Source organism: Lolium perenne, chromosome 6 (genome assembly GCF_019359855.2).
Source record: "Lolium perenne isolate Kyuss_39 chromosome 6, Kyuss_2.0, whole genome shotgun sequence".
NCBI classification, from domain to species: Eukaryota; Viridiplantae; Streptophyta; class Magnoliopsida; order Poales; family Poaceae; genus Lolium; species Lolium perenne.
In genome coordinates, this window is record NC_067249.2 from 68,203,307 (window position 1) to 68,228,947 (window position 25,641).

At 44.8% G+C, this 25,641-nt stretch overlaps 4 protein-coding genes across 4 annotated transcripts; 2 read left to right on the plus strand and 2 right to left on the minus strand.

Annotated features, from left to right (window-relative positions):
- The first annotated feature begins 1,843 nt into the window (after nt 1-1,843).
- LOC127307590 (3-oxoacyl-[acyl-carrier-protein] synthase, mitochondrial) lies at nt 1,844-6,172 on the plus strand. The gene is made up of 13 exons (XM_051338323.2): nt 1,844-2,268; nt 2,938-3,045; nt 3,122-3,193; nt 3,739-3,825; nt 3,930-4,081; nt 4,402-4,482; nt 4,576-4,609; nt 4,897-4,963; nt 5,046-5,122; nt 5,250-5,310; nt 5,453-5,535; nt 5,614-5,685; nt 5,775-6,172. Exons 1-13 carry the CDS (start codon nt 1,951-1,953, stop codon nt 5,937-5,939), a joined length of 1,377 nt encoding a protein of 458 aa, XP_051194283.1. The 5' UTR covers nt 1,844-1,950; the 3' UTR covers nt 5,940-6,172.
- A 4,147-nt stretch (nt 6,173-10,319) lies between these two features.
- Nucleotides 10,320-14,738, plus strand: LOC127307591 (fumarylacetoacetase). Its single transcript, XM_051338324.1, has 14 exons — nt 10,320-10,717; nt 10,938-11,016; nt 11,412-11,470; nt 11,564-11,688; nt 12,199-12,273; nt 12,636-12,711; nt 12,907-13,006; nt 13,085-13,144; nt 13,437-13,507; nt 13,602-13,664; nt 13,756-13,820; nt 14,077-14,173; nt 14,268-14,393; nt 14,481-14,738. The coding sequence occupies exons 1-14, from the start codon at nt 10,496-10,498 to the stop codon at nt 14,541-14,543; spliced, it is 1,281 nt and encodes a 426-aa protein (XP_051194284.1). The 5' UTR covers nt 10,320-10,495; the 3' UTR covers nt 14,544-14,738.
- Nucleotides 14,739-16,654: 1,916 nt separating this feature from the next.
- LOC127307594 (exopolygalacturonase) lies at nt 16,655-18,241 on the minus strand. Its single transcript, XM_051338326.2, has 2 exons — nt 17,658-18,241; nt 16,655-17,570 (listed from the first exon to the last, which is right to left on the minus strand). The coding sequence occupies exons 1-2, from the start codon at nt 18,171-18,173 to the stop codon at nt 16,824-16,826; spliced, it is 1,263 nt and encodes a 420-aa protein (XP_051194286.1). The 5' UTR covers nt 18,174-18,241; the 3' UTR covers nt 16,655-16,823.
- Nucleotides 18,242-18,778: 537 nt separating this feature from the next.
- Nucleotides 18,779-24,623, minus strand: LOC127307592 (copper-transporting ATPase HMA4). Its single transcript, XM_051338325.2, has 9 exons — nt 24,426-24,623; nt 23,560-23,825; nt 22,117-22,862; nt 21,404-21,875; nt 21,119-21,286; nt 20,448-20,702; nt 20,164-20,286; nt 19,525-20,010; nt 18,779-19,447 (listed from the first exon to the last, which is right to left on the minus strand). The coding sequence occupies exons 2-9, from the start codon at nt 23,821-23,823 to the stop codon at nt 19,013-19,015; spliced, it is 2,949 nt and encodes a 982-aa protein (XP_051194285.1). The 5' UTR covers nt 23,824-23,825; nt 24,426-24,623; the 3' UTR covers nt 18,779-19,012.
- Nucleotides 24,624-25,641: the final 1,018 nt, after the last annotated feature.

Consider the following 25,641-nt stretch of genomic DNA (forward strand, 5'->3'; position numbering starts at 1 on the left):
TTTTTGTTTTTTTTGCTCCCCCTCTTCTGTGAATCGTCTTTTTTAACTTTGTAAATACAAAAGAAAATGATAGAAAATTAAAAATTAAAATCCTTTTAGATGTAGGTAGGTTAGGTGATCATTGGGGCTCCAAAATCCACCCCTTATCCTAAAGAATCAGTTAAAAGTAAGGATGGTGCTAGGTTTAAAAACTTCTCGAATCGCTCATGTTTTTATATTTATAGATTCCTCTAAAAATGCGATAAAGGTGCATTCTTATTCTAAAAACATGAAAAATCTTGTTTTTTTACAACTTTATTGTAGGGGATTCAAAAGTCCAGAAATTACATCAAGGAGGGAAGAAGTGAAAACGGGCATCACACTTAAACAAAGATGCTAAGCAACCGGTCAATGAGAGGTTAAAGTAGCGCTGCTTTGACCTTGAAAGATCTTGTTACCAATAGAAGGAAGATTTCTATAGAATCATACGCTTGCTAACTACTACCTCCATTTAAAGGAATAAGGCGCCATCGTTTTACGTGCTTTTTGTTTGACCAAGAATTACTTCAAATAGATAAATATTGTTTGTATGAAATTAGTATCATTAAAAATTACGTTTCAATACGAATTCAACGATACTAATTACATATAATATAATCAAAACTTTGTTGCTTAACTTTTATGGTCAAAGTTCGTCTTGGAATACGCGTGCGCCTTAATCCTTAAAACGGAGGTAGTATTCTTTTGGAGACAAAACTCTAGAAAAGCATAGGCATCCATATATACATACCATGCCCTATTGGCATTAAGAATAATTATGTCAAGTACGCTCTTTGTGAGCTTACTCTTGGGGGTGAGTGTTATGTCCTTCTCTCTATAAGAAGTTTAATTTGAGCAAGCTAGTCCCTACAAAAATTTTCTTTTCCAAATGGCTAACAAGTCAACCACAATGCCTTCAAACATTTTGAGGATGTGCTTGTTATTATTGCTGGTTTTACGATCCCTACGGCATTTTGCTATTCACAATGTTTGTTCCAACCGCCGGAGGACTCTCTAAATCTAGAGTAGGTCACCAAATACCCGTAATGCAAGAAAACTTGTGCTAGTAAAATGCTAAAATGGAATAAAATACCCTAGCAAATAAAATATATTTCAGAATAAGTATGCTCCATTTCAGTAGTAAAACAGCAGGTGATACACTTTTGGAAACATGACAATATATTTAGTCTAATTGATGGCCAAAGTTAAATTTCAATATACGAGTGTCACTTTAACCGGAATAGAGGGAGTAACACCTTTTTCGAGAGTAGTACTTAGCTTATTGAAACGGTTAAAGGGGAGATTTGATAAATTGCCACACTTTTCTTTGTAATTTGATTATTTGCTACACCGGTACCCCTTCATTTCGGGTTAAGAAGGTAGGAGAGCTTATTTCTCTAACATAACAAATAATTTGGAAAGTCTATGTACAATCCAGACACCTAGGTTTAGGTTATTTTTTTTTTTAAAGTATTGTAGGGCTTTCCCTATCGTAATTACTTTCAAAAAATAACAATACAATTTATATGAGACATCAGAACCACATTTACCTCAATTTGTACGATTTAAGCATTTTAGAGTCAAAGGTTCATAATATAAAAATATAAAAAGATCTCACATTTTACCCTCCTTTTGGAATGAACACATAATTCAATTTGGTAAAATAAACGAAATAAAAAAGAGAGAAAATAATACCGAATATATGAAATGCAGTAATCCTTCTTTATTCTTCAGCAAATAATTAAATTACATTGATCAAAATCATCAAATTGAGTACTCCGTGACAGGGGAAGTGCCTATTTTACCCTCGTTCCGAGCAGAACTGAACACAGGCACCCGCCGCCGCTCGCGCTGCTTCCTCTTGCCCGTCGCCTGCCTGCTACAACAGTCGATGCGCCGCCCCCAAACCGGTCACCGTCGCCGCTGCCCCTGATGAACTGCTTCCGCCGCGCCCTCCTCTTCCGCCGGGGCCTCTCTTCTGCGGCGGAGCTACCTCCGCCCCGCCCATCCGCCGGCCGCCGCGTGGTCGTGACGGGGCTCGGCGCTGTGACGCCGCTCGGCCGCGGCGTCGGTACCACCTGGGACCGCCTCGTCGCCGGAGATTGTGCGGTGCGCGCGCTCACCGCGGAGGACCTTCGCCTCACCGGGGACGGCGCGGGGAGGACGCTGGAGCAGCTGCCGTCTAGGGTCGCCGCCGCCGTGCCGCGCGGGAAGGCCGAGACCGAGTTCGACGACGATGCGTGGACCAAGGTTTATGGCTGATACTGCACTAGCTCCTAACCGTTCAGCATAACATCTTAGGAGTTTCCTACTGTTGCTGTGAGATTGGATTGGTATATCATATTGTTTTCATGTACATGATTGTTCCACATGTGATTGCTCATATCATACATGCATTGCTAGTTGGCATTCCTGATACCATCGGTTCAAGCTTGGATTTCGCCGTAAATAACTGTTCAAGCTTTGATTTCATATATAACCCCCTCAAGAGAAATGTAAACGATTCTGTTCACATCTCACGATACCATACAAGCTTTCAAATACTCGATGTTGCAAACCAGTGTAACACACCTGATGCTGCTACTGATATTGGATTCTTATTTTCATTCTCGAAAGAAAAATATTGGATCCTTATTTTGAGTGAGAGCTTCAACTCCATAGTGCTTACCTGTGTTTCAGGAACCTATTTTTTGCCTCCTTCTTGCAGACATTTTGTCTGATTTAAGTATGTTATTAGTTGCACGTCTTGTTCCTGCTGGTTCCCTCTTCTCCGATTGCAAATCCATGTTGTCCCTATAAAATGACATTTTATGACTTATTTTTTCGACAAAGCTGTAAATATGTTATGGTGACCATGTTTGTCTAATCGTCGAACTTAGTTTCATATTTGAAATCTTGATTGAATATTTTTGTTTACAGGATAGTAAATCTATATCGGGATTTATAGCATATGCTCTGTGTGCAGCTGATGAGGCTCTGAGAGATGCAAATTGGCTGCCTTCTGAAGATGACAAGAAGGAACGAACGGTACCGATTGCCTCTGGTGGAAGCTCTTTTCCTTTTTGTGTTTTTTAGCTGCTGGACCTGATTTGATATTTATCAGGGTGTTTCAATTGGCGGGGGAATCGGAAGCATCTCAGACATTTTAGATGCATCACAGATGATCACTGAAAATGTTCGTACCCAGGGTCCCTGCAGTTTGTTTTATTCTTGATCTTTTCCTTTTACATTGTTAGTCATTGTGCAGCTATAGTAATTCTCACTACTATTGTGTTGCTATGTGCTGAATGAGAAATGCAGCGTTAGACTATTGGTTTAGAGTTTAGGCAGCCAATGTGGTCACTGACTTCACAGATGGGCGCTGGTAGAAGTAAGAGAAATGTTGTTGTTTGGTGTTAGCAATTAAAATTTGAAATACAGTGTGGGATGATATGTGATATTGAATCAATGAACATACGAAAAACTGATTGCTAACCATCCAGGAACCATATACATTCAGGTTTTAGATCACATTCGGTCATTGAAACCGGCCACTGCATAACTGGTCATTGCTGATAAACGCTACTGGCCAAGACCAGTTCTTGTTTCATGTTTGTTTTTTAAATCATCTGTTTACATGAGAAGCAACCTATTTTTATGTCTTTCTAGTCTTTCAGCCTGACTAATCATTTTCCAGGAACTTACAGACATAATGTGGACTTTTTTATTTTCTTCATGTAGTGTGTACGTCGCCTCAGCCCATTCTTCATCCCCAAGATTTTGATCAACATGGCATCAGGTCATGTCAGCATGAGATATGGTTTCCAGGTGAACATTGTTATTTGTCATATGCCATATTCGAGTGTTTTTTTTTTTGTTTGTATTCAATTATCGCACGGATGCTCACATTGGTATTTGATTCTTTAACGTAGGGTCCAAACCATGCTGCTGTGACAGCTTGTGCCACAGGCGCTCACTCTATTGGTGATGCTACACGGATGATTCAATTTGGAGATGCTGATGTGATGGTAGCTGGAGGAACCGAATCTAGTATTGATGCTTTGTCTATAGCTGGATTTTCTAGGCAAGTAGTTTTGTGTCTTAGCAATTGCGTTGTTTTGCATATTTTTCAAAGTCTGTCCAGATGCTCTCTAGGGCAATTATAAATGTTCTTGGATGCTTTTCTGAGGTTACAGTGTACAGCAATTGACTGGGGGTGGTAGGATGAATTAGAGAACCCATGTGTTTTGTCCACAAGACAGTCGTGGTTCATAGAATTTTATGCAAACTAGTCACAGTTTTGCATAAAAAACACTTAGTTACAATCACTCTTGCATTTTGTAATCTGTTGTCTCCGTCACTAGTATTGCCAACATTATCTTATTTCTTTGTACTGTTGTGCAGGTTGAGGGCATTGTCCACAAAGTATAACTCTCTTCCACAAGCGGCTTCGAGACCATTTGATTGTGGTAGAGATGGATTTGTGTATGTTATACCGCTGCTGAATTATGCCCCTTCCTTTCATCTTCCCATTCTAGTGCATGTCCTTATCCTTTGTGTTCTGAAATATCCAAATAGGATCGGTGAAGGTTGCGGAGTCATGGTGTTGGAGGTGAGTTTCCGAGTAAACACTTGCTCATGACCTTTCTGTTTTAATTTTTCTGGTTCTGTGTTGTTTCCTAAAATTGTGCATTTACATGTTGTTAAAATCAGCAGCACTTTGTTTAAAAGTTTGGCCTGCCCCTTGGCCAGGCTCAAGAGTATTTAAATCAGCATCCTATTGCTCCTTTGTGGTTTGATATTTGTTCTCTCCTTTACATGGTATATGAAACTTCTAGTCTGGAAACTATCCTAGTGCACGTTACTTGTTTATCAGGTTATTCATTTACTGTTCTGTAGGCACTTGATCATGCAATTGAACGAGGTGCAAAAATTTATGCTGAAGTTCGAGGATATGGCATGTCTGGTATCCTCCCATTCCACAAAATATATATATAATTAATTATGTCACTACTATATATCACATAACGAACTTCAGCTTTTCTCAGGTGATGCACATCACATAACTCAGCCACAAAATGATGGTAGAGGTGCCATCTTAGCCATGGAGCGGGCACTGGAGCAGGTGCGGCATCTTGGTTATTTGTAATTCTTGTGTTGCACACGTGACAAGCTTTCAGGAATTATAGGTTGCAGCACAATATGTGTTCTCTTTACATTTGAATTCTGATAGAGTTCTTACTCTTTTCTAGTCAGGGCTTCAGGCAGATCAAATTGATTATTTGAATGCGCATGCGACATCAACTCCTCTTGGTAGGTGCTCACAGTCAGCCTGGCAAGACCCCTCTAGACTGACATGACCTATCTTTATTCTGTTTTTGGGCTAACTCATTGTGAGTCTGTACCATCTGGAATTATGATTAATAATTTAGCTCTCTGGATCTGAACTACAAAGGCGATGCTGTGGAGGCGACTGCAATCAAATCTGTCTTTGGCCAACACGCGACATCTGGTGGTCTTGCGTTATCCTCGACAAAGGTAGATCATTCTGCAGACCTAAATCATCACAGTTCCCTTGTTACCCAATTCTTACGAGAATGACAACAATCTCTACAGGGAGCCATCGGCCATCTGCTAGGGGCAGCTGGTTCAGTGGAGGCAATCTTCGCCGTGCTAGCCATCCACCATGTATGTTACCCACCATCAGTGATGAGTAGTAGTTCCAGTACTAGGAAATTGCTCCGCAATCTGTACTCAGCGTTTCCTACCATTTTCAGGGAATTGCTCCACCTACGGTCAACCTGGAGCAGCCCGACCCACTGTTCGAAGGCGATTTCATGCCTTTGACCACCGCGAAGAAGATGCCCATACGAGCGGCCATCTCAAACTCTTTCGGGTTTGGTGGAACCAACGCGTCGCTGCTGTTCTCGTGCCCACCCTAGTAGCCCAACAGGATCCTGTTTCTTTTTCACCAGAATATTCAGAGTATTTTGTGCGGGAAGCGTCAGGAAGGCACCATCTGCGTTGAGCAGAAGTTAGGGGCTCCAGGCACTGAGCTTTGTGTTCTGCCCCCTTGAGTCCGGAGCATTGCCCAACTTGTGGGCGTTTACTGCCCAAAAAATCTCTGCCTATTTGTCGTTTTTTGTTTTGTTTTATACAGAGAAGTTTATCTTTCTGTTTTCTTGCTGAGCCGGGCTAGTCGGATAATGCTGGTTGGTTGCCGCGTCTCTGCATTGCGATTTGCGAGAGACGGGCCGGCGTAGGCTTGCTCGTCGCTTTCAATCACGGAGAAGAAACCAAGCACATGCTGCCTGCATGCTGAGCGTCCACAAATCACCGGAGGCAAAGTTTGAGCAGTGCCAGCTCTTTACACGCAATGTAATCCTCGCCGCACGGCCGGCCGCTCTCAAAGAAAGGCGGAAAAGAAGATAAACTGTTGGGTTGCTGATGACATTCTAGAAACGTGAGTTCTTCGTGGCACCAGAAAAAAAAAAAGAAGAAACAGTGGAGATTTTTTGCTCGAAAATCATGTTTACGAGTTTTCAAAAAAATTGAAAATCATGTTTACGAGTTTTCAAAAAAATTGAAAACGTATCTGTATGTATAGCAAATGATTTATCCTACACACGTGTAAAATATCTGAGCTACACAAAAATAACAAACGTGCAAGCTAAGATGTATATTTTCAAATCTCAGATTTTGTTATTTTTCTCGAGTACACATACAATGAATTTCACAATGAAATTTTGCATGCTTGTAGGCTACACAATTATCCATGTCCAGATTTATTTCATACCAATATTTTGAAACTCATAAATATGATTTTTGTTAAGCAGAGGACCCCTTGAGCTTGGGAACAAAAGCACTTTCCGGAAGAACATCGAGTTCTTAACTAGTACTCCCTCCGTTCAGAATTAATCGATGCGGACGGTTGTCGTCAACTAATTCGAATCGGAGGTACTACGATACGAGTATAATCCAATGTTTTCTAAAACTGGCTTGCGGTTGTTATTTTGTACCAGGTCACGCTCCACTTTGGCAAACTAAATAGTGGTAAACGGTATTTCCAATGGATGTACATTAATCCTGTGTGTTATATATGATGCAAAATGACAAAGATTATTCGTTTGTACTCCGTACAAAGTTTCTGTTTTGACATGTCAGCGGCTCGATGGAACGTTTCGAAGGACGAGCAAACACCTCCTCCATACACCCCACCAACCACACGGGGAGCGTGAGCGTGCAGGAGTCAGGACGAGAGCTCACGAGTAGCATCATCATCAATATCAAGTTGGAGTACCAAAATAAAAGCACACCAATATGCTTGACGACGTGTAGACAATGGTCTTTCCATGTGTAGCTAACCAAACAAAATCAAGTAAACTCCGGGTATTTATCCTTTTCCTTTGAGGAATTCAAGGTACTCTATCCGTAACTATATCTATTTGCAGATAGATTAGGGCATGTACAATGTACATAAGACGCATCTTTATTTAGTGGGCCTCCGTTCCCTCCTTTGGTAGTTCCCTCCTCCCAACCCTAACCCTCCTGCACCCCTCCCTCCGCCGCCGCCGGTAGCGCCGCCGGGGCAAAGTCCCTCGGGGCGCGGCGGCGGCGGGGGCCCTTCCTCGTCGCCGCGCGGAGATCGGCGGCCGGATCCCCACCTCCTCGATGCTTGGCGGAGGACGCGCGTGGGATGGGCGATGGCGGCGGCGGCCCTCCTCCCGTCGGGCCGTCCCTGGCGGACCTGTCAGCGCGGGTGGGGTGGGCGGCGCTGCGGTCTCCCTCTTCTCGTCGGCTTCCCGCAGCACTCCGGCAGGGGTTGGTGGTGGGCGGCGGCCAGACCCTCGGTCTGCGCCATGCCAACCACCCCCGCCTCTCGTTGGTGCGTGGAGGCGATCTCGGGCATCTTCCGCGACACGAGGGCGCCCGGGGCAGCAGCCTTGGGTTTGACGGAGGAGGTGGCCTCTTCTTCGCCGGAGAGGGTCGGCCTGCAGTTGGTGGTGGTGGATTTTTGATCTATCATCGCCATCCGGCGGTGAGATGGAGGTGAATAAAGGCGGCGGTCCTAGGGCCTCTCTTGCGTGAAGAGGAGGACCTTCCGGAGGCCTGGACTCGTGATATGGCCGGAGGGTTGAGTTCCGAAAGGCTCCGCCGGCGAATGTAACAGTGCTTTGCCTGGAATTTGCTGGATCGGAGGTATTCGGCCGTGCGCACCCATGCGTTTATTCCGACCGTTTGGTTCTGGAGGGAGCGGCGCGAAGCTCTTTTTCTGTGTTGACATCAAGTGACTATGGATCCATGATGAAAGTCGGAAGAAGAGAATTTCATGAAGGCCGGAGGGGAGGACTAGCTAAGGGAGGTTCAAGTCTCCGCGCTGTTGAGGGGCTTGCTTGGTGTCCGGGCTTCACAGCAGCGGTATGAAAGTGAGGGCGACAACACATGTGAAGCGCAGAGTCCTACCTTTCAGGGTGAAAACCCAAGGTCTGGCCTTAACTGGTTATGCCTGGCAGTGACCTTGGTGGAGGCATTGTTTTGAGAGTTGAGACTATCTTCAGGGTGAAAACCTAAGATCTTTGATCGGGCGATGACGGTGTTGGAGCACTGTTCCCTTCTTGGAGGCGTCGTTTTTTGGAGAGTCTGCAATTCAGGTGTTGTCATGGTGGTGGATGTATTGCTGTTGTTAGGTCCGTGATACTGTAGCGGGACTTTTGTTTCTTAGTTTTCTTTTCCTTTTTTTGGCTGTGTGCATCCGTAGTGCCATTAGGGTGGTGCGTTGTTGCAGAGGCTGAGTGTAATTGGTATCTCTCGATATTAATATATTCCCTTTATCGAAAAACATCTTTATTTAGTCCTTCACGTCATCTAGAGAACTGATACAAGTGGTACAATGCATTATCTTTTATTGTCACCCATACCAAACTAATGAGAATTCGTCAAATATTAGTAGGAAATTATGTTTCTAAGGGATAATAGTTCGTACAATTTAGACAATTGTGTTTCCTTATTTTCTATGAGATAACCCCTTAGCAGATTGATGATTACGGAGTGCTGTTTCTTCTTGTCACGTGAGCTTCTAAAATTTGTTTCCTTTTGGTTGTATAAAAAAATCATGTTGTTTGTGGTGATGTGAGGACGTCTTTTTGTTTGTTGAACTATTTGTTGTTAGGAATAGGCTTTTTGCTCCGTAGTATGGTTTTCGATGCCGAGGCCATACAAATGGTTTTGCTGCAACGACCTTTTCTTCTCATTTCCTTTTTCCTGTTTTCTTTTAAGTGATGTCGCAACAAATAGACAACACATTTCCGTTGAGCAGCTAAGGGCGTGTACAATGGAAGCAGTATCAAGTGGTTGCTTCAGTACAGCCACATCTGCACAAGCCTATGAGGCTACCACTCAGTTTTGCATCTGTCCAACGCACTAGTCGCCTTATGACGCAAGCACGCTGCACATGGTGGCCCATGCATGTCCAATCTCCTTCCTGCTCTTTGCTTTTCCCTTCGGCTTTTTCAATCTCTTCATTCTTTTCTCATATAACTCTTTAACTGAGGATCATGCCTCTTCTGCAAGAAGCGACTGACACATCCGAACCAAAATTCAGCTTACACGGTGGCATCCGATCCTAGATGGACCTGTGGGGAAGTAAGTTAGAGCATACCGTTGGCCATGCCCTAATAGAAAGGGGAGTAATCGCAGTCAAAAGAAAAAGTAAAAATCCAACGTGACAAACTGGCACACCCCATTGTACATGACTTTGCAACTACTTTCTACACTCCTTCTTATACTTGAGCCTAAGTATAAGGTAGTATGTAAGAACTCTTGTCCTTTATTTGCAAACACTTATAATTCGTATTTCAAAGTTTAAAAAATTCAAAAAAAATTAGAGATAGCCAATAATGTATTATACAATGGTTTAAAATCTCAATACAAACTACTTCATATTCTAGGCTACACAAAAATAATAAATTCAGACATATTTTACAGTGAATAGTGCATATTTCAATACTATAAATTTTGTTAGACTTTGCCGATTTCATGTAGCTCAGAATATAAATTAGTTTGTATTGAGATTCTACACCATTGTAGCATGCATAACTTGTTACCTCTAGAATGTTATTTCAATTAAAAAACTATTAAATCTAAATTTTAAGTGTTTAAAATTAAAGAGCTACATGTAGAGCGGCCTCCAAAACTGAAACTTACTTTACCAAACAAAATAAGCTCGTGAAGAGCTGCGATTTTCAACAGCAATCTAATCTTATCCGCACGAAGATAAATCTAATCTAAATCACGAGTGTTCGAACAAGGACAACTGGACAATAGTACGTACACCTAACACGTACGTAGGCAAGAAGCCCGCGCCGATACGTGTGGCTCCGACATTATTTATACGGTCCCCTCTCCCTCTCGCCCACCTGCAAATCCCTACGGCTTTTAATCGCGGAGTCGTGTAAAACCACAGCAGCACAGAGCGGGACAGAGAGGAGAGGCGTCGGCAATGGCGGAGGGCAAGCTGCTCCGGTCGTTCGTGGAGGTGCCGCGGGACTCGCACTTCCCCATCCAGAACCTCCCCTTCGGGGTCTTCCGCAGGAGGGGCCAGCCGGAGCACCCGCCGCGCCCGGCCGTCGCCATCGGGGACTTCGCGCTCGACCTCGCCGCCGTCTCCGCCGCCGGCCTCTTCGACGGGCCCGTCCTCTCCGGATCCCCATGCTTCCTCCAGGTACGCGGGCTGCCTCTCTGCTTGCTCCGCGCCATCTCAGATTGCTTGCTGATCTGATGCTTATGCTTAGCGCGAGCTTATATTTATTACCGCTGCAACTAATTACTGGAACAGCGATTGGATATTGGGGAATTACTTTGGAATTTGAACTACTACTAGTAACCAGTAGTACTCCAGATGAATTAAGTTACTGATTCGATCCCGCGCGTTTGTTGCGCAGGAGACGCTCAACATGTTCTTGGGGATGGGGCGGCCGGCCTGGAAGGAGGCGCGCGCCACGCTCCAGAAAATCCTCTCCGGTAGCCTCTCCTTCTCTTCGCTTGCTTTCATCAAATTTCGGCAGTCCGTGATTTTAGGCTGTTATCTCTGCTCCATGGCGAGCACGGCCTTTGCGTGGAATAAGCGTGATGTCAGGTTATTCCACTCACACTGAGGTTGTTGAGTTGTGTTGCTGATGTAATGTATCGTGACTTGGAAACCAGTAAAAGTTTCAATAATCCTCATAGCATGTCTGGATAATGTGTTGTACTTCTTTATTTTAGTATTTAGTTCAGATTTGGTTACGGCTTTGTTTTTGTTGATTCTACTAGTCATCTGATCCATCATGGCACACTCAGCAGTATTATGGAAAAGGAAGGTGTGAATATCCTGAAGGAATTTTTTCCTAATTTCTTCTGCCCTTGTTTCATTGTAGCTGACGAGCCAGTGTTGCGTGACAACGAGGCCCTGAGGAAGAGCTGCCTTGTGCCAATGGTGAGCTTGACATGGATCTAGCCTTTTACTTTTTGTTGGGAGAAACAAAAGGAATATCGATGAAATTGCTGATGTTCTGTTTTGCTCGTGCAGAGTGATGCAGAGATGCTTCTACCCATCACTGTAGGAGACTACACGGATTTCTTTTGCTCCGTGCACCATGCAAGGAACTGTGGATTCATCTTCCGTGGACCACAGACTCCAGTTAATCCAAATTGGTAATGTGTTCTCTTTGATAGCGTATTGTTTTGATAACTTAGCATTATGATCAGATCAAGTATGCCACCAGTTTAATGGGTATAAAGTTGCGTGTGAGTGCTTTTGTATTCTTCACAAATCCAAACTCTGGTTTTCCATTGTATCGGCAATGCACTTGGTACAATCCAATTCCACTATATCTAATTGGAGTATGTCATCCATTGTATCGCAAAACGAAACTGTGGTTTTTCATTGTATCGGCAATGCACCTGGTGCAAACCCAATTCCACTAGATCTAACTAGAGCCTGGCTAGTATGTAGATTCTTTTGTTATATATGGTCATATGATTACTCTTTTGGCGAATGCGTTATTTTCTTACTACTGCTCAAGTTTCACATATTACGGATTGATAGATTCACAATGCTTTGCTACATGTTGTCCAGTCGTTTGTTACTACACTTTTATTCAAATAATATGCAGGTATTCTTAGCTATTTCTCTGACCTGCAATATTCATTTGTTCCACTCAGGTTTCATTTACCAGTTGGTTATCATGGACGGGCGTCATCTGTAATCGTATCTGGAACGGACATTATTCGACCTAGGTACGCAATCCTAAAAAGTTTTCAGTAGCTAACCAAATATTTATTTGAATGTCAGATGTCTTGTCCTGGGAGAGTTCTATCATTATCTGAACATAACAATGGTTTAGTAGAGGGGTGACCGTTAGCTGTTTTCAATTTCATTTACTTTCTGAAGTGTTACTTCGCACCTTTTGTTGAATTCAGACTTTCTACCATGTGCTGTAAATAATGTAAGAGTACTTGTAATGCAACTTCATTATTGTTTATGTGTTAGTACTGTGTACTAGCATCTCTATGCCTTGTTTATGTTGTATTGTCACTCTGGATAAGATGGCATTGTCAATTTATATGCTTATAATTCTCTCTTTTTTTGTTTTTTTCAGAGGACAAAGCCATCCGATAGGAAGCTCTCAACCTTCTTTCGGCCCATCTCAGAAGCTTGATTTTGAACTTGAGATGGTTAGCTTCTTGTATACCTCTCAATGTTGGACTAATCCATATTTAGCTGTTACTGACATACTTGATATATCTTTGCAAATTAACATGTTCGTTAATTTTCATTCATATCGAGTTATATTTCTTAATGACCATATATAAATATAAGTTGCCATTTCTCCTTAATTCAGTATGTTGTAACATATATGTTGTTTTCAGGCTGCCATTGTTGGACCAGGGAATGAATTGGGCAAACCTATTGGTATTGATAATGCTGAGGATCATATATTTGGCTTAGTGGTAATGAATGATTGGAGTGGTAAGAATGCTTTTCAGTTTTCTTTGTTTTAGATTATTTGCACACTATGCCTGTACTGACTTTCGTAAAATATTGCAGCCAGAGATATCCAAGCCTGGGAGACGATACCGCTTGGCCCTTTTCTTGGCAAAAGCTTCAGTAAGACACCAGATGCCTTTAATATAAGTGTATTTGAACATATAATCTCTCAGCTATGCTTTGTACAGACGTGGAAGTCTTACATGTATCTTGGTTGTTGTTTACAAGGACTTGTAAATAATTAATTCAGCTCTTCTGTACTCTGTAGTATTTAAACTCCTAGATTCACATTCTTGTTACAGTCTGTAACTATGCTAAATGAAATCTTCTAGTACAATGCATTGATAGAAACTATTCTCTTTCCCTATATAACAGGTTTGCTTTCCATTTTGTAAATTTGATTTTTCTCTAGGTACATCAGTATCACCTTGGATTGTGACCTTGGATGCCCTTAAGCCTTTTGCTTGTGAGGCTCCTAAGCAGGTAGAAATCAAGTTTGTCGTTATACAGTTGCTACTGTTGTTCCATTTGGTGTATTTTGCTGTTCTGCGAAGAACTAATTTCCCTTATGTTACAGGAACCTGAGCCTTTGCCCTACTTAGCTGAAAAGAATCACATCAACTATGATATTCCTCTTGAAGTATGATCTTGTCACATTGTTGTTTTGTCGTTTTATCTCACTGAGTTTTTATTGGAGTAAATTGATTATAGCATTTCCTTTTCTGTGCTAGGCTTGGATTAAGCCCAAAGAGCAAAGTGATCCATCAGTTGTCACAAAGACAAATTTCAAACACATGTAAGAACCCTGATTACGTGCCTTTTCAATAGTAGCAATTTTCTTTCTGAGGCACAATTCAATCCATGGTGTGCACATATTTTTATTCAGTCTGCTAGTCATTTCCCTGTGGTTTCAATTGGTTTCGTTACCAATTATCATTCATTTAGTAATACGTTGATGTAATAAATTAAGCCTTCAGTTCGAGCACACAGAATACCTTTTTTTTTTTGCCTTGGTGTGTAACCCGTGCATATTCCTGTGAACTATTTTACAGGTACTGGACTGTCACGCAGCAACTAGCGCACCACACTGTTAATGGATGCAATCTGAGACCAGGGGATATGTTTGCAACTGGCACGCTTAGTGGACCTGTATGGACTTATTATCGCAAAAATTGTTTACGAACATATGCCAATTAACAAATTACAGTATACACATTAGTACTTAACATGCTCCTTGTTTCAGGAACCTGATTCACTGGGTTGTTTGCTGGAGATAACATGGAATGGGCAGAAGGAGATATCGGTTGGGAATTCCATCCGCAAGTTCCTCCAAGATGGGGATGAAGTCATCTTGACAGCTTGCTGCAAGGTTCAGTGAACTCATCTTCTTTTCCATCAAGTTTTGGTCTCCCTGAAGTTGATATGTTGTAACTTGAGGCCATAAACTGATTTGCAGGGCGAGGACTACAATGTTGGATTCGGAACCTGCACGGGGAAGGTTCTGCCAGCACTTACATGAGGCAAGATGGAGGATGGTCTTCAATCCTTGAGTAGATGAAATAATAATAAAAAGCAGTCCGTGTATCTAGCTAGCTGCCATGTATCTTAAGGGCTTAGACGTCTTTCCCTGAACTTTAGGAGAAGGGAGACAATGTACCCCATTCATATATATTTTTGAATAAGAAAGTAGAGCCGTAGAGGCATCTCTACCTTATATGTGAGCACCTCCTACGTATCGAAGGGGAAATCGAGATTCAAATCACAGAGTAAAGGATTTTGGCCGGCATATATCCACCCAACGTCCCAACCATCCACCGGGCCAGTAGAGGCCAGTACATACGGCACTGCCGTCCAGTTCTATCCAATTACATCTTGAGGCAAGCCTCGCGACATCGTTCCTCGAATAAAGCTCACGCCGCTAGGAAGGAGGGCTTATGGTTACTGGGCCCAAACTCCATTGGCAAGCCAGGCTGGAGGCTTGGTGTCGGGCTTGGACCTCTTGGGCTGAGTCTTCACTTGTTTGTCATGCCTTCCCTCTTTGTCAACCTCTTTTTAAAGGCAACTTCACCTATATGAGTGGCGTCCGCAGTGATGTCAACAATAGTTTTTTTTTTAGGAAAATCGATGGGTTTCTCCACTATGTATATTTATAATTTTCAAAAAGTTATATGATACAAAAGGGTTGTTGCTAGAGAATAGCAACAAAAGGACTATTAGGAGGCCATAGGCCTAAAGAAGAGAGAAATGAAATCAAAGATACCAGATTATCTAAATCTCTCAACCCAATTTTGGAGAAGCCTTATGAACGAGAAGAGCCAGCTCTTCCCTGAATTTTTCCTGCATCTGTAGAGATTGGGGGTGTTGTCCTTGAAGATAAAATCATTCCTGGTCGTCCAAATAGCCCATGTAATCAAAATGATCAATTCAATGACGAAAGGCTATTATGTAGCTTGTGCTTGTCTGTGCAATGATGTATATAGAACTTGGTTTGGAGTTTGATTGCAAGGTGTTTGTGAAAATGCTTGTAGGAAGAAGATGCTTGCTACTATATGGAAATCTGAAATTGTGGTGTTGTATTTTGGAACATATTACTTTGTGATTCGAATTTGTCCGGGTATCGTCTGCTGTTTCTCCTCTGTCCTACCAGTGATGCTACTGTTCTCAGGTTAGATTGCACTTTTGTTGGGTTTCTTGAGAGCAACATATGCAGGTAGACAACCTAAAATAGAGAGCCCCGGACTCGTCCTTATCCTCTCCCAGGCGATAAGGAGGCGACCCAAAGTTCCTCGCTCCGCCGCCGGCCAGGCCGGTGGTTCCCCTCCTCTCCGCCTGCCGCTCCGGCGGCGGGAGAGTGGGGGAACCCTGGTTCTGCGTTCTCGGCGTGTAGATAGTAGGAGTAGCTTCTCCGAGGGCGCCGGCGAGTGGGGGATGGTGGTGCCTTCCTGGAGTTTTGGTGCTGGAGCTCGATCCCCTTCCCGGCGTCGTCTTCGGCGAAGTCGGCGAGCTGCAGCCGGTGTGTTTGCGCGGATCTGTCGATCCGGCATGTTCTGGTGCTCGGGGCGTGGTCGGTGCTGCGAAGACGGCGGCCTGCGTCTGGAGCTTTTGTCCCCTGTCCCTCTCTTCGTCGCGGCAAGGAGGGCTCCGTTCTTGCGGCGGAGGGTCTGGGGGTGGTGCGGCGTGCCGCACCTGTACAGGAGCTTCTGCTGCCGGTGGTCTGTGCCGGCGTCGTCGAGGTTGGTGGTCGTCGGGAGGTGGAGGAGCAGGCTTGTGGGGGCGCTGGCCGTGCCTGTTCATCGATTCAGATTCCGTCACTGCGTGGCGGATGGATCCTGCGGCCTTCTTCATGCGAGTAGGTGCTCTCTGCTTTGGGTAAGATGGTGGTTCGACCTCCTCTTCTCCGGTGATGTCGGTGCTGCCGCTGGCTGCGGTGCCTGCGTGTGTTCCTGTGCGTGTACTTGGGTTCCTGTAATCCGTATCTGTTGAATATACGCAGTTTGGCTCAAAAAAAAAAACATATGCAGGTAGACAGGTGATGGCACAACATGCATGGGTGAGTGGTAGCTAACTATGACCAGGGCCATGTCATCACGAAGATAACATGCATGGGTGAATTAAGGTCAAACGAGTTGGTTGCGTATAACAAACAAATTGATAAGTTAATTGTCAGGTGTTTACATCAGTTAACTAAGTAGGACAAAGAAATTATAAAGAAGGAGAACATCAATTGACTAAAACAAACAAATCAATTAAAAATGGAGAAACAAAATGAAGGGACGGGGAAAGATGGAAAAGGGGGAATCTAGAGGCATGCGAGCTCCTTGATGACGTTGCTGGACTTGCCGACGGCGTTGTGGCAGACGGCCATGGTCTTGTTGTGTGTGCCAGTGTACTTGAGGTTGACGTTGACGAGCTGCACGCCTTGGCATGGGAGGTTGTTAGCGCAGTTGAGGGTGACGGCCTCTGGCGTGGCGGAGGTGCCGACGATGTTCTTGAAGACGATGTCGTTGACGGTGACCTTGGATAAGCCGGTCTTGGAGCAGATGTTGTTTGGGCAGTACTTCTGGTCGATGATGATGGGGTATGAGACGTTGTCCATGACGACCTGGTCGTAGACGAACTTGGTTGCCTTGAGCTGCGACTTGGAGTCCTCGTAGGACTTGATGCGGAGGCCGTTGGTGGCGCCCTTGATGGTGCAGTTGGTGACCTCGATGTCCTCGACGTCCTTCTCGTCCTTGTAGCGGCCGAGGCTGCCGACGCTGATGCCGTGGCCGGGGCCGCAGCGGGAGCCGTGGATCTTGACGTGCTTGGTGCCGGGGCCGATGGAGATGCAGTCGTCGCCGACGGCGATGTTGGTGGACTTGATGGTCACGTTCTCGGAATCGCCCATGTGGATGCCGTCCGTGTTGGGGCTGTCGCCGGGCGCCGTGATGTTCACCTTCTCCACCAGCACGTTCTTGCAGTTGAAGAGGTTGAGGTGGAAGAACTTGGCGTTCTTCAGCGTCACGCCACGGATTGACGCGTTCGTCACGTAGTCCAGCACCAGGCTCTGCATTGAAGCAATGGAGGATGTAACAAGATTCAAGAACCGAGAGGAGTCTGGGAGAAGAAGACTCAATTATTGACAGCGGCGTACGTTGGGGAGGATCTTGCAGTTGTAGTTCTTGTTGCACTCGTTCTTCCCCCAGACGAGGGGGCCCTGGCCGTCGATGGTGCCGTGGCCGTTGACGGCGAAGTTGTCGACGCGCATGAACTCGATCCAGTTCTTCTTGTAGGCGTTGAGGTCGCCGGTGCCGAGGAGGTTGCCGTCGAGGCGGATGATGATGCTGGACGTGCAGGGCCCCGACAGCTCCAGAGCGCCAATCAGAAAGTTGCCCTCCGGGATGACGATCTTCTGCGTCCCAGTGGCGCCGCACGCGTTCTTCCACGCCTGCATGATCGCCTGCGTGCTGTCGGTCTTGCCGTCGCCCTTCGCCCCCAGCTTCGTGATGTCCAGGGGACCCGCCGGAACCGATGGCGGACCGCCCACATCAACCGCCGCCGCAGCGGCAGGCTTCGCTGCCGGCTTCGTTGCGCAGGCTGTTCCCAGCAGCGCCGCGCACAGCGCCACCATCAAGGCGGCGCCATTGCTTCTTCTTCCTGCGTCCACCATCTTCCTCGATTGATCGATGTTTCGTCTGCTTGGGTAAATGAGGCGGTGTGGACGACGACCACGGTCTGGCTCTCCTTATATGCGGGGGAGACAAGCTATGTTTAGCTACTGTACGTTTCTTTGCTGCTCTTTTTGGCGCGAACGGTCGGAACTGATGCATGGCGGGAGCGCGCCCGACGATCAAGCGCGGCTGTCCGCTTCGTCTCCCCGATGTCGTCTCATCTCTGTCTGGCCGGTTCCTGATTCCTAGCACGCGCTCTAAACCGTCCGCACCGGCCGTGGGCAGTAAACATGTGAAATTTGCTGTCGTCGTAGGTGATTAATAGGTTAACTAAATTTGGTTGGTTGTACGAGGTTTGCATAAGCCTGTAGGCATGAGCAACGCTTGACGGGTGACAGGCAAGACAAATCAATCATGGAGTAAACTACATTTTAAAGCATCGCTAGCAGATACCACGTCCGAGCCCGCGCCGCAGCTCAATTTCAGCTTGGGCTTCTGAACCAGCAGTTTGAAAATGTGATCAACAATCACATCTTTTTCAGTAAGAGTGATGAACATTCACAAGTCACATTGTAGTTTCATTTCAAGATTACTCGCTCATCTATGGATGACAAACACTTAGACCTCCCCAATTATTATTAAGAAATCAATCAGAAGATTACCGTTCCACACAAATAAGGAAGAATTGTTCCGAGAAACTACATATGCACACGAATCAATCGGGAGGGCCACAGCAAACAGAGCGTTTGCAGTCAGCGTCAGTTCATGGCAACGTGCATACCAGCAATGGCTGCAGCCTATTTACTTCCACATCAACAGGAGGAAGGAATAGCGATCTTCAAACCAAATTCGAGGCACCGTCACTGGATCCTGCTGGCCTTGGCGCATCCTCGATGTGCAATGGCTTCTTGTAGAGCTGGAGAAGCAGCGACGAGCAGACAACGCTCACTGACGAGGCCGCCATGCAGGCCCCGGCAAGCCAGGGGGGAAGCCGGATGCCCGTGAATGGGAACAGGACGCCAGCAGCGATCGGCATGCCCAGGACGTTGTAACCCAGGGCCCAGACATAGTTGAGACGGATCTTTGCGAGGGTCTTCCGCGAGAGGTCAATAGCGGTGATCACGTCCTCCAGGCTGCTCTTCATCAGGACGATGTCGGCGGCCTCGATAGCAACGTCAGTGCCAGCACCAATGGCCATGCCTACGTCTGCTGCAGCCAGGGCTGGCGAGTCGTTTACGCCATCACCGACCATCGCCACGGTCAGTCCTTGTGCCTGTGTAGAAATGGTGTCAGGGGGAATACAAACAGTAATGTCAAGTCAAATCCCTGCAGATAAGAAAAAAATCGTACCTGCAAGTCCTTGATCTTCTCAGCTTTTCCAACTGGATCAATCTCAGCGAATACAGTGCTGATCCCAACTTCCTTTGCTATGGATTTAGCTGTAGCCCAATTGTCGCCCGTCACCATGATACTCGTTATGCCCATTGAGGTAAGGTATGAAATGACACGGCCTGCCTCAGGCTTCAAAGGATCCGACACAGCAAGAGCCCCGCAGATAATCCTATCGATAGCAACTAGCACACAGGTCCTGGCAAGACCTTCCATTTCAGACATGTATTCCTCCACTTCAGAGCTCATCGGAGCTTCAAATTCTTGCATAAGCCTTTTATTCCCAACCAAAACCAGCTTTCCTTCAACGTTTGCACTGACTCCTGCCCCTGGATGCACCTCAAAATCTTTGGAATCCAGCATGTGATCACTGTCAGATCCATATTGTTCTCTGAGGTTCTTCGTGTACTGAACAATAGCTTTTGATAGTGGATGCTCACTGTTTGCCTGACAAAGTTACATTTTTTTTGTTAAAGATACAAAAGAAATTAGAGTCAGACAGAGAAAAGGTCTGTGTCAATAGAATAATAATTAACTGGGAACATATCATAATGCCTTGCAACACAAATGTGGGAAGACATGAGTGACTAACAAACAAACCTCGGCACTGGCAGTTAAATCACACAACTCAAGAAGTGGTATCTTGGAGAAGATCTTTGTTTGAACAACAGAAGGTTTGCCGATAGTCAGGGTCCCAGTTTTATCAAATATGATAGTCTTAATCTGCAAACGAATATTAAAAAGGGCAGTTCAGTACGCAAAGCTACCACATTAGAATTAATCAAGAAAAGAAATACTTCCCCACCCAAGTCTCTAACTCTGTATTACATGGGCATGCACATGTGCACACACACAGAATAGCATACAAACAATCAGAAGATTACCTTGTGAGCTTTCTGAAGTGCATTGCCACCTTTGATAAGAACACCTAGAGAAGCACCTTTTCCAGTGGCAACCATAACAGCAGTTGGTGTAGCTAACCCCAGAGCGCATGGGCACGCAACAACTAGAACAGATATTCCAAACTGCAGAGCAAGCTCAAAACTATCCATTGCCTCCGGAATCCATTGTTGAGGGTAGAGGTGAAGTTGCCCGGGTATGAACCAGCCAAGCCATGTAACAAACGCAGCCACCACAACCTTGAAATAAGATGAACAATGTGAGGTGGAAAAGGTTTTTCTCAAAAGAGATACCCTGACAGCAAGAACACACTGGAATATTTGCAAGTATCAAGCAGGTTAGCAGTGTTTGATTTCCCATAACGAACCTATTGTTTACTGTTAAACTAGCTATTTTACCAAATCAAATAAATAAATTTGATCATGACAAGTTCACCAAACAGGGGTGTATAAGCTAGGGTAGCCGGTAGCATATACAAAGTTCTCAGCTGAATCCTGAATGCTGGCTGAGTCTGCACTGACTACTCTTATTTATCATGTATGTAAACAATTAGGAACCCCTTGGGAAGGTACGATCTGACAAGATTCTGATTATGCAAATGCTGGTGCAGAGATAGCAGGAGGAAAATTTGAATTATAAATTAACAGATACTTACAGTTGGAACAAAAAACCGTGAAATTTTGTCTGCCAACCTTTGCACTGGAGCTCTTGCAAGTTGAGCGGCTTCAACTAGCTGTACTATCTGCGACAGGGCCGTTTCTGATCCAACATGAGTGGCCTTAACAATTATGAAACCATTATCGTTTACAGTACCACCAATAACCTTTAAAACAGGGCAATTGAAGTGTCAGAGCACTGGATAAAAATAATTAGATAACGAGAGGAGTAAGTGATAAACAAAACAAAATGAAGACAATTATCATCATCTAGAAGTACCAACCTTGTCTCCTGGTTTCTTTGCAATGGGCCTTGCTTCCCCAGTTATCATACTTTCATTAACATAGCTTTGACCTTTGATGACGACACCATCAACTGGAACCTTTTCACCAGGAAGAATCTTAATGAAATCGTTTCTCTGAAGTAACTGGGTGCTGATCTCCATTTCTGAGATGATACTTCCATCCTTGTCCAAAGTGAGAAGTACAGCTGTTTCAGGTGCAAGTTCTGTCAACTTTGACAAAGCGTCTGATGTCTTCCCCTTTGCCACCACCTCAAGATATTTTCCCAGCAATATAAAAGATACCAACATAGAACTAGTTTCAAAAAGATCTTGTCCTTCAAACGAGTCTGATGTAAGTGCCTTCAAGATTATATACACAGAGTAGAAGTATGCAGCATTTGTTCCCAAAGCGACCAGCACATCCATGTTAGAGTATCCTCGTTTCAGAGCATGATAAGCTCCAATGTAAAATCTGACATGTAAAACGACACAAAATGAAATACATAAGATACATGTCACATATTTTGCAAAAAGAAGATACATGTCACATAAAAGTACAGTGATTCAACAACTTTAGCATTATTTATTTCATTCCCAAACAATATGATACTCTTATATCACAATATTTTTAATTTAAACAAAAGAGCTTAATGTTTCAGACAGAAGACAGAAAAAAAATACATCAAGAAGTTGTTGCCAGGATGAGACTGTACCTCCAACCAATAATGAACTGAACTGGAGAACATAGCAACCACCGTAGTAGCATACCTACCGTCATGTTGTTGTAGATTTTATAGAACAGCCAATCTCCAAAAGGAGGAAGCATTGGCAGGACCATCGAGAACAGGAACACAGGAACTGAGAAGAGGCAACTCCAGAGAAACTGGTTCCTGTAAATCATAATTTCATGGCGGCGTTCTACTTCCCTTTGCTTTGGTGGTGAGTACAAGCTGGCATTAAAGCATTTTGGGGGTTGTGCAGCATCCTGAATGCGCTGGATAAGTAGACGCGGACCAGTGACATCAGGATCATATGCAACTTTAATTGTTTGGTCCACTGTATCCCATTCAACATTATTCACCCCCTCTACAGTTTCCAGTACTGACTGAATGAGTTTGGTGTCTTCTGGAGAATTTACACCCTCGAGTTTTAGATGCATTTTGTTCACATCGTCCCCATAACTAATGAGATCAGCCCCAAACCCAGCATCCTCAATAGCCTCGATTATTAGATCACGACTGGTGATATTTGGATCAAAGTGCACCTTGGCTTCTTCCAGGGCAAGTCCCACTGCAGCTTTTTTCACTCCAGGTACCATGAGAAGTGCCCGTTCAATAGATTCAGAACAGCTGGTACATGCCATTCCCTTTATCCGGAGTCTGCATACAGCAATTTCTTGTTCTTGGAGTTCATCCACCTCAAAGTTGATGTCCTCAATAGCTTGTTTTATGGTTCTTGCCTGGAGTATAAGAATCTTAACTGAGAAAATATAGCAAATAACACCGAAGGTGCAGCATTTTGCTTCATTACTTTGTGCAGAATTATTTAAAGCATATGCAAGTTGCTGAACTAAAATTGCATGGTCATAGATACAAATTTGTTACTCTAAATCAGACGGGGGGTAGAAAATGGCAGTAGTAAAAAAGAAAGGTCATATGGTTCCTTAGCTGATCAATTATGATCAAAACTGTATAAGAATATTAGATCAAGGTAATACTAATCATGGAGAACATGTGGTTCCTCCGTAGTTCATTTCTTAACACAACTATCTGAGGATATCCAACTGACCAATGGTTGAACAGTCACTGTCAAGAGATTGACCCCCACCAACAAAAAGCAGTTAAGAGAGTTGGTAGTAATCGGGTATTGGACCTTAGCTATGAATATAAAGGGAAAGATGAGATAAATTTGGCTTGGCGGCTATATCAGGACTTGTAGGACAAATTCATCTTCTGAAACCCAAAATTTCCAGTGTAGACTAAATACATGTGAACATTTACCTAGCTCGGTTGATAACTTGGATTAACAACAGGAAACGAAGAACCTACCCAATTCATGACAACCATTGAAATATTTTCATAGTAGTAATACTACTGGGGGCTTCATATAGAAAATGCAGCAACAAGAACAAGGCGATGAGGTCAAGGAGATCTTACATCGGTCTCCTCCGGGCTATACTGCACAACAGCCTGGCCCTGAAGGACTGCGACCTGGACGCTCTCCACCCCCTTCAAGCCGGCCACCACCGTCTCGATCGACACGGCACAGGAGGCGCAGGACATGCCCCGAACATTGAACATGACCTTCTTTGTAGTCCTCTCCTTCCGCGGAGATGCCCTGGCGGCAGGAGACGCGCCAGGGGGGCCATTGGCCGCGTCGAGTAGCGGCTCTTTGAGATGGCTCTCGCCATTCCGCTCCATCCCTGTTCCAGAATCGGTCAGAGCAAGATCATGACGGTAGCAGCTGCAGAGCATCAAGAACTCACGTACTACATGTTACACATCAGAAGTTCAGAACGTATTGATGTGGTGCAACTACTGTTGTATGTAATGGATTTACTGCAGCGCCAGCATTAGAAGAAGTGCAGTCTACAGGTTGGATCAATCATTGGGACAGTAAAATCGAGGTGACTACTAGTAAGAGTAACCAGAGCAGCTGCCTTCCCCACAACCTTCAGTTTTTTTTATCAGAAAAGGGACCCCCAAACTTCAGTTAAATAAGGGCATGCTGAATCGTGAAATATGGTGGATGATTTATTCATTACCCCCGTAAATCATGCAGCAGCGTTGCTCCAGTCAGTAAGCTACGCCTAAACCAAACGCATCAACATCTAAGTTTGAAGCCTTGAGAAGAGAAGAACAACAAAGTTCTGACGCGCGTAAACACCTCGGCGCACCAAATTTAACAGGGAAACTTTGAAAAAAATACTAAGGCGGCAACTCGACATCGCCGCATACGAAAGAAAACCCACGAGACAAACGAACACACAGCCGATAAGCTCGGCGGCGGCGGCGGCGGTTACCTGGGTATCCGGCGGTGGAAGGGGCAGCAGAGGAGGCTCTAGGGTTCCCCGTGCAACGCGCGCGGGATTTAGGGGCGGGTCTCGACGACGAGGTCACGCGGTGGCGTGGCGGAAGGGAGCAGAGGACGGAGGCGGCGTGAAGCAGGCCGCCCGCGGCAGGAGGGAGGCGGAGGCGGCGAGGTGGTCAGGCACTCTGCCGCCGCGTTTGTCTCTTTTTATATTTTCCGTGATTCCGTGACTTGTTCAGATTTTGCTGGAATTTGGGTGGGAATGCGGTCGCTTTTCCGGCCTTTTTGTTTGGTAGCGTTTGATTTCTGAGTTTGATTTGGTTTTGGATTCCCTCGGTCGCCCCGCGCCTCGCGCCTCAGTGCGCCCCGTCGCTCTCGCCGCTCCTTTTCTATCCTCTTTCTTCGCCGCCTTTTTCCCCCATCGCCCCCACCTCTTTTCCAGATTTGCGCATATGTCCCACTGCCCCTGCGGAAATATTGGCCTACACTTTGTCAACTTTGCCACTGCTAGCTGTCTACGGCTATTGCTGCAGTGTTGCTTGCCCTGTGTACTTTTGACAAACTTTTACCATGTCGTGAGTCACCTATGGCCCTACGTGTGTCGATACATTTGGAGCCGGTACATAGGAGGATTACGCCACTTCCAAGCCATTGCTACCCTAAAATTGATTGACTTTTATGGGTCTGATTTGGACACCCAGCAGCATTTATTCCCGGCCTTTGTTTAGTGGAAGGAGTTGGTCAACAACGGGATTGGAACAAAAAACAATGCCTGGATTGAATAAGCCAGCCAGATAAACCAGGAGCATGTATGTTGGGGACTTGGGAGGGCCACCTTTGATTACAAAACTGCACGGTATATTCCATGTATAGGGCGGCATGTTCTATACCTCCTCTTGTATGATTGGTATCTTTATACCTGGTTTGTATTGTACATTTGAAGAAGCTTTCGTGTGTGACGTATTTGCTGACGCACGCGCATAAGATGTACGGATGTGTTATATGGGTGGAGTGGACAAGGTCTCGTTCATACTATAATTCATAAAAATAAATTTAATGTGGCAAAGGTTTCGGTGTTTGTCTCATCGGTGCAATACTTACTTAATTGTAAACTCGAAACCATTGTTCGAAATTTCAGAACATGACATACGCATCTTGTGAGAAAGGACATGGATTTCTTTAGTGCTGCGGAATCACGTTAAACACAA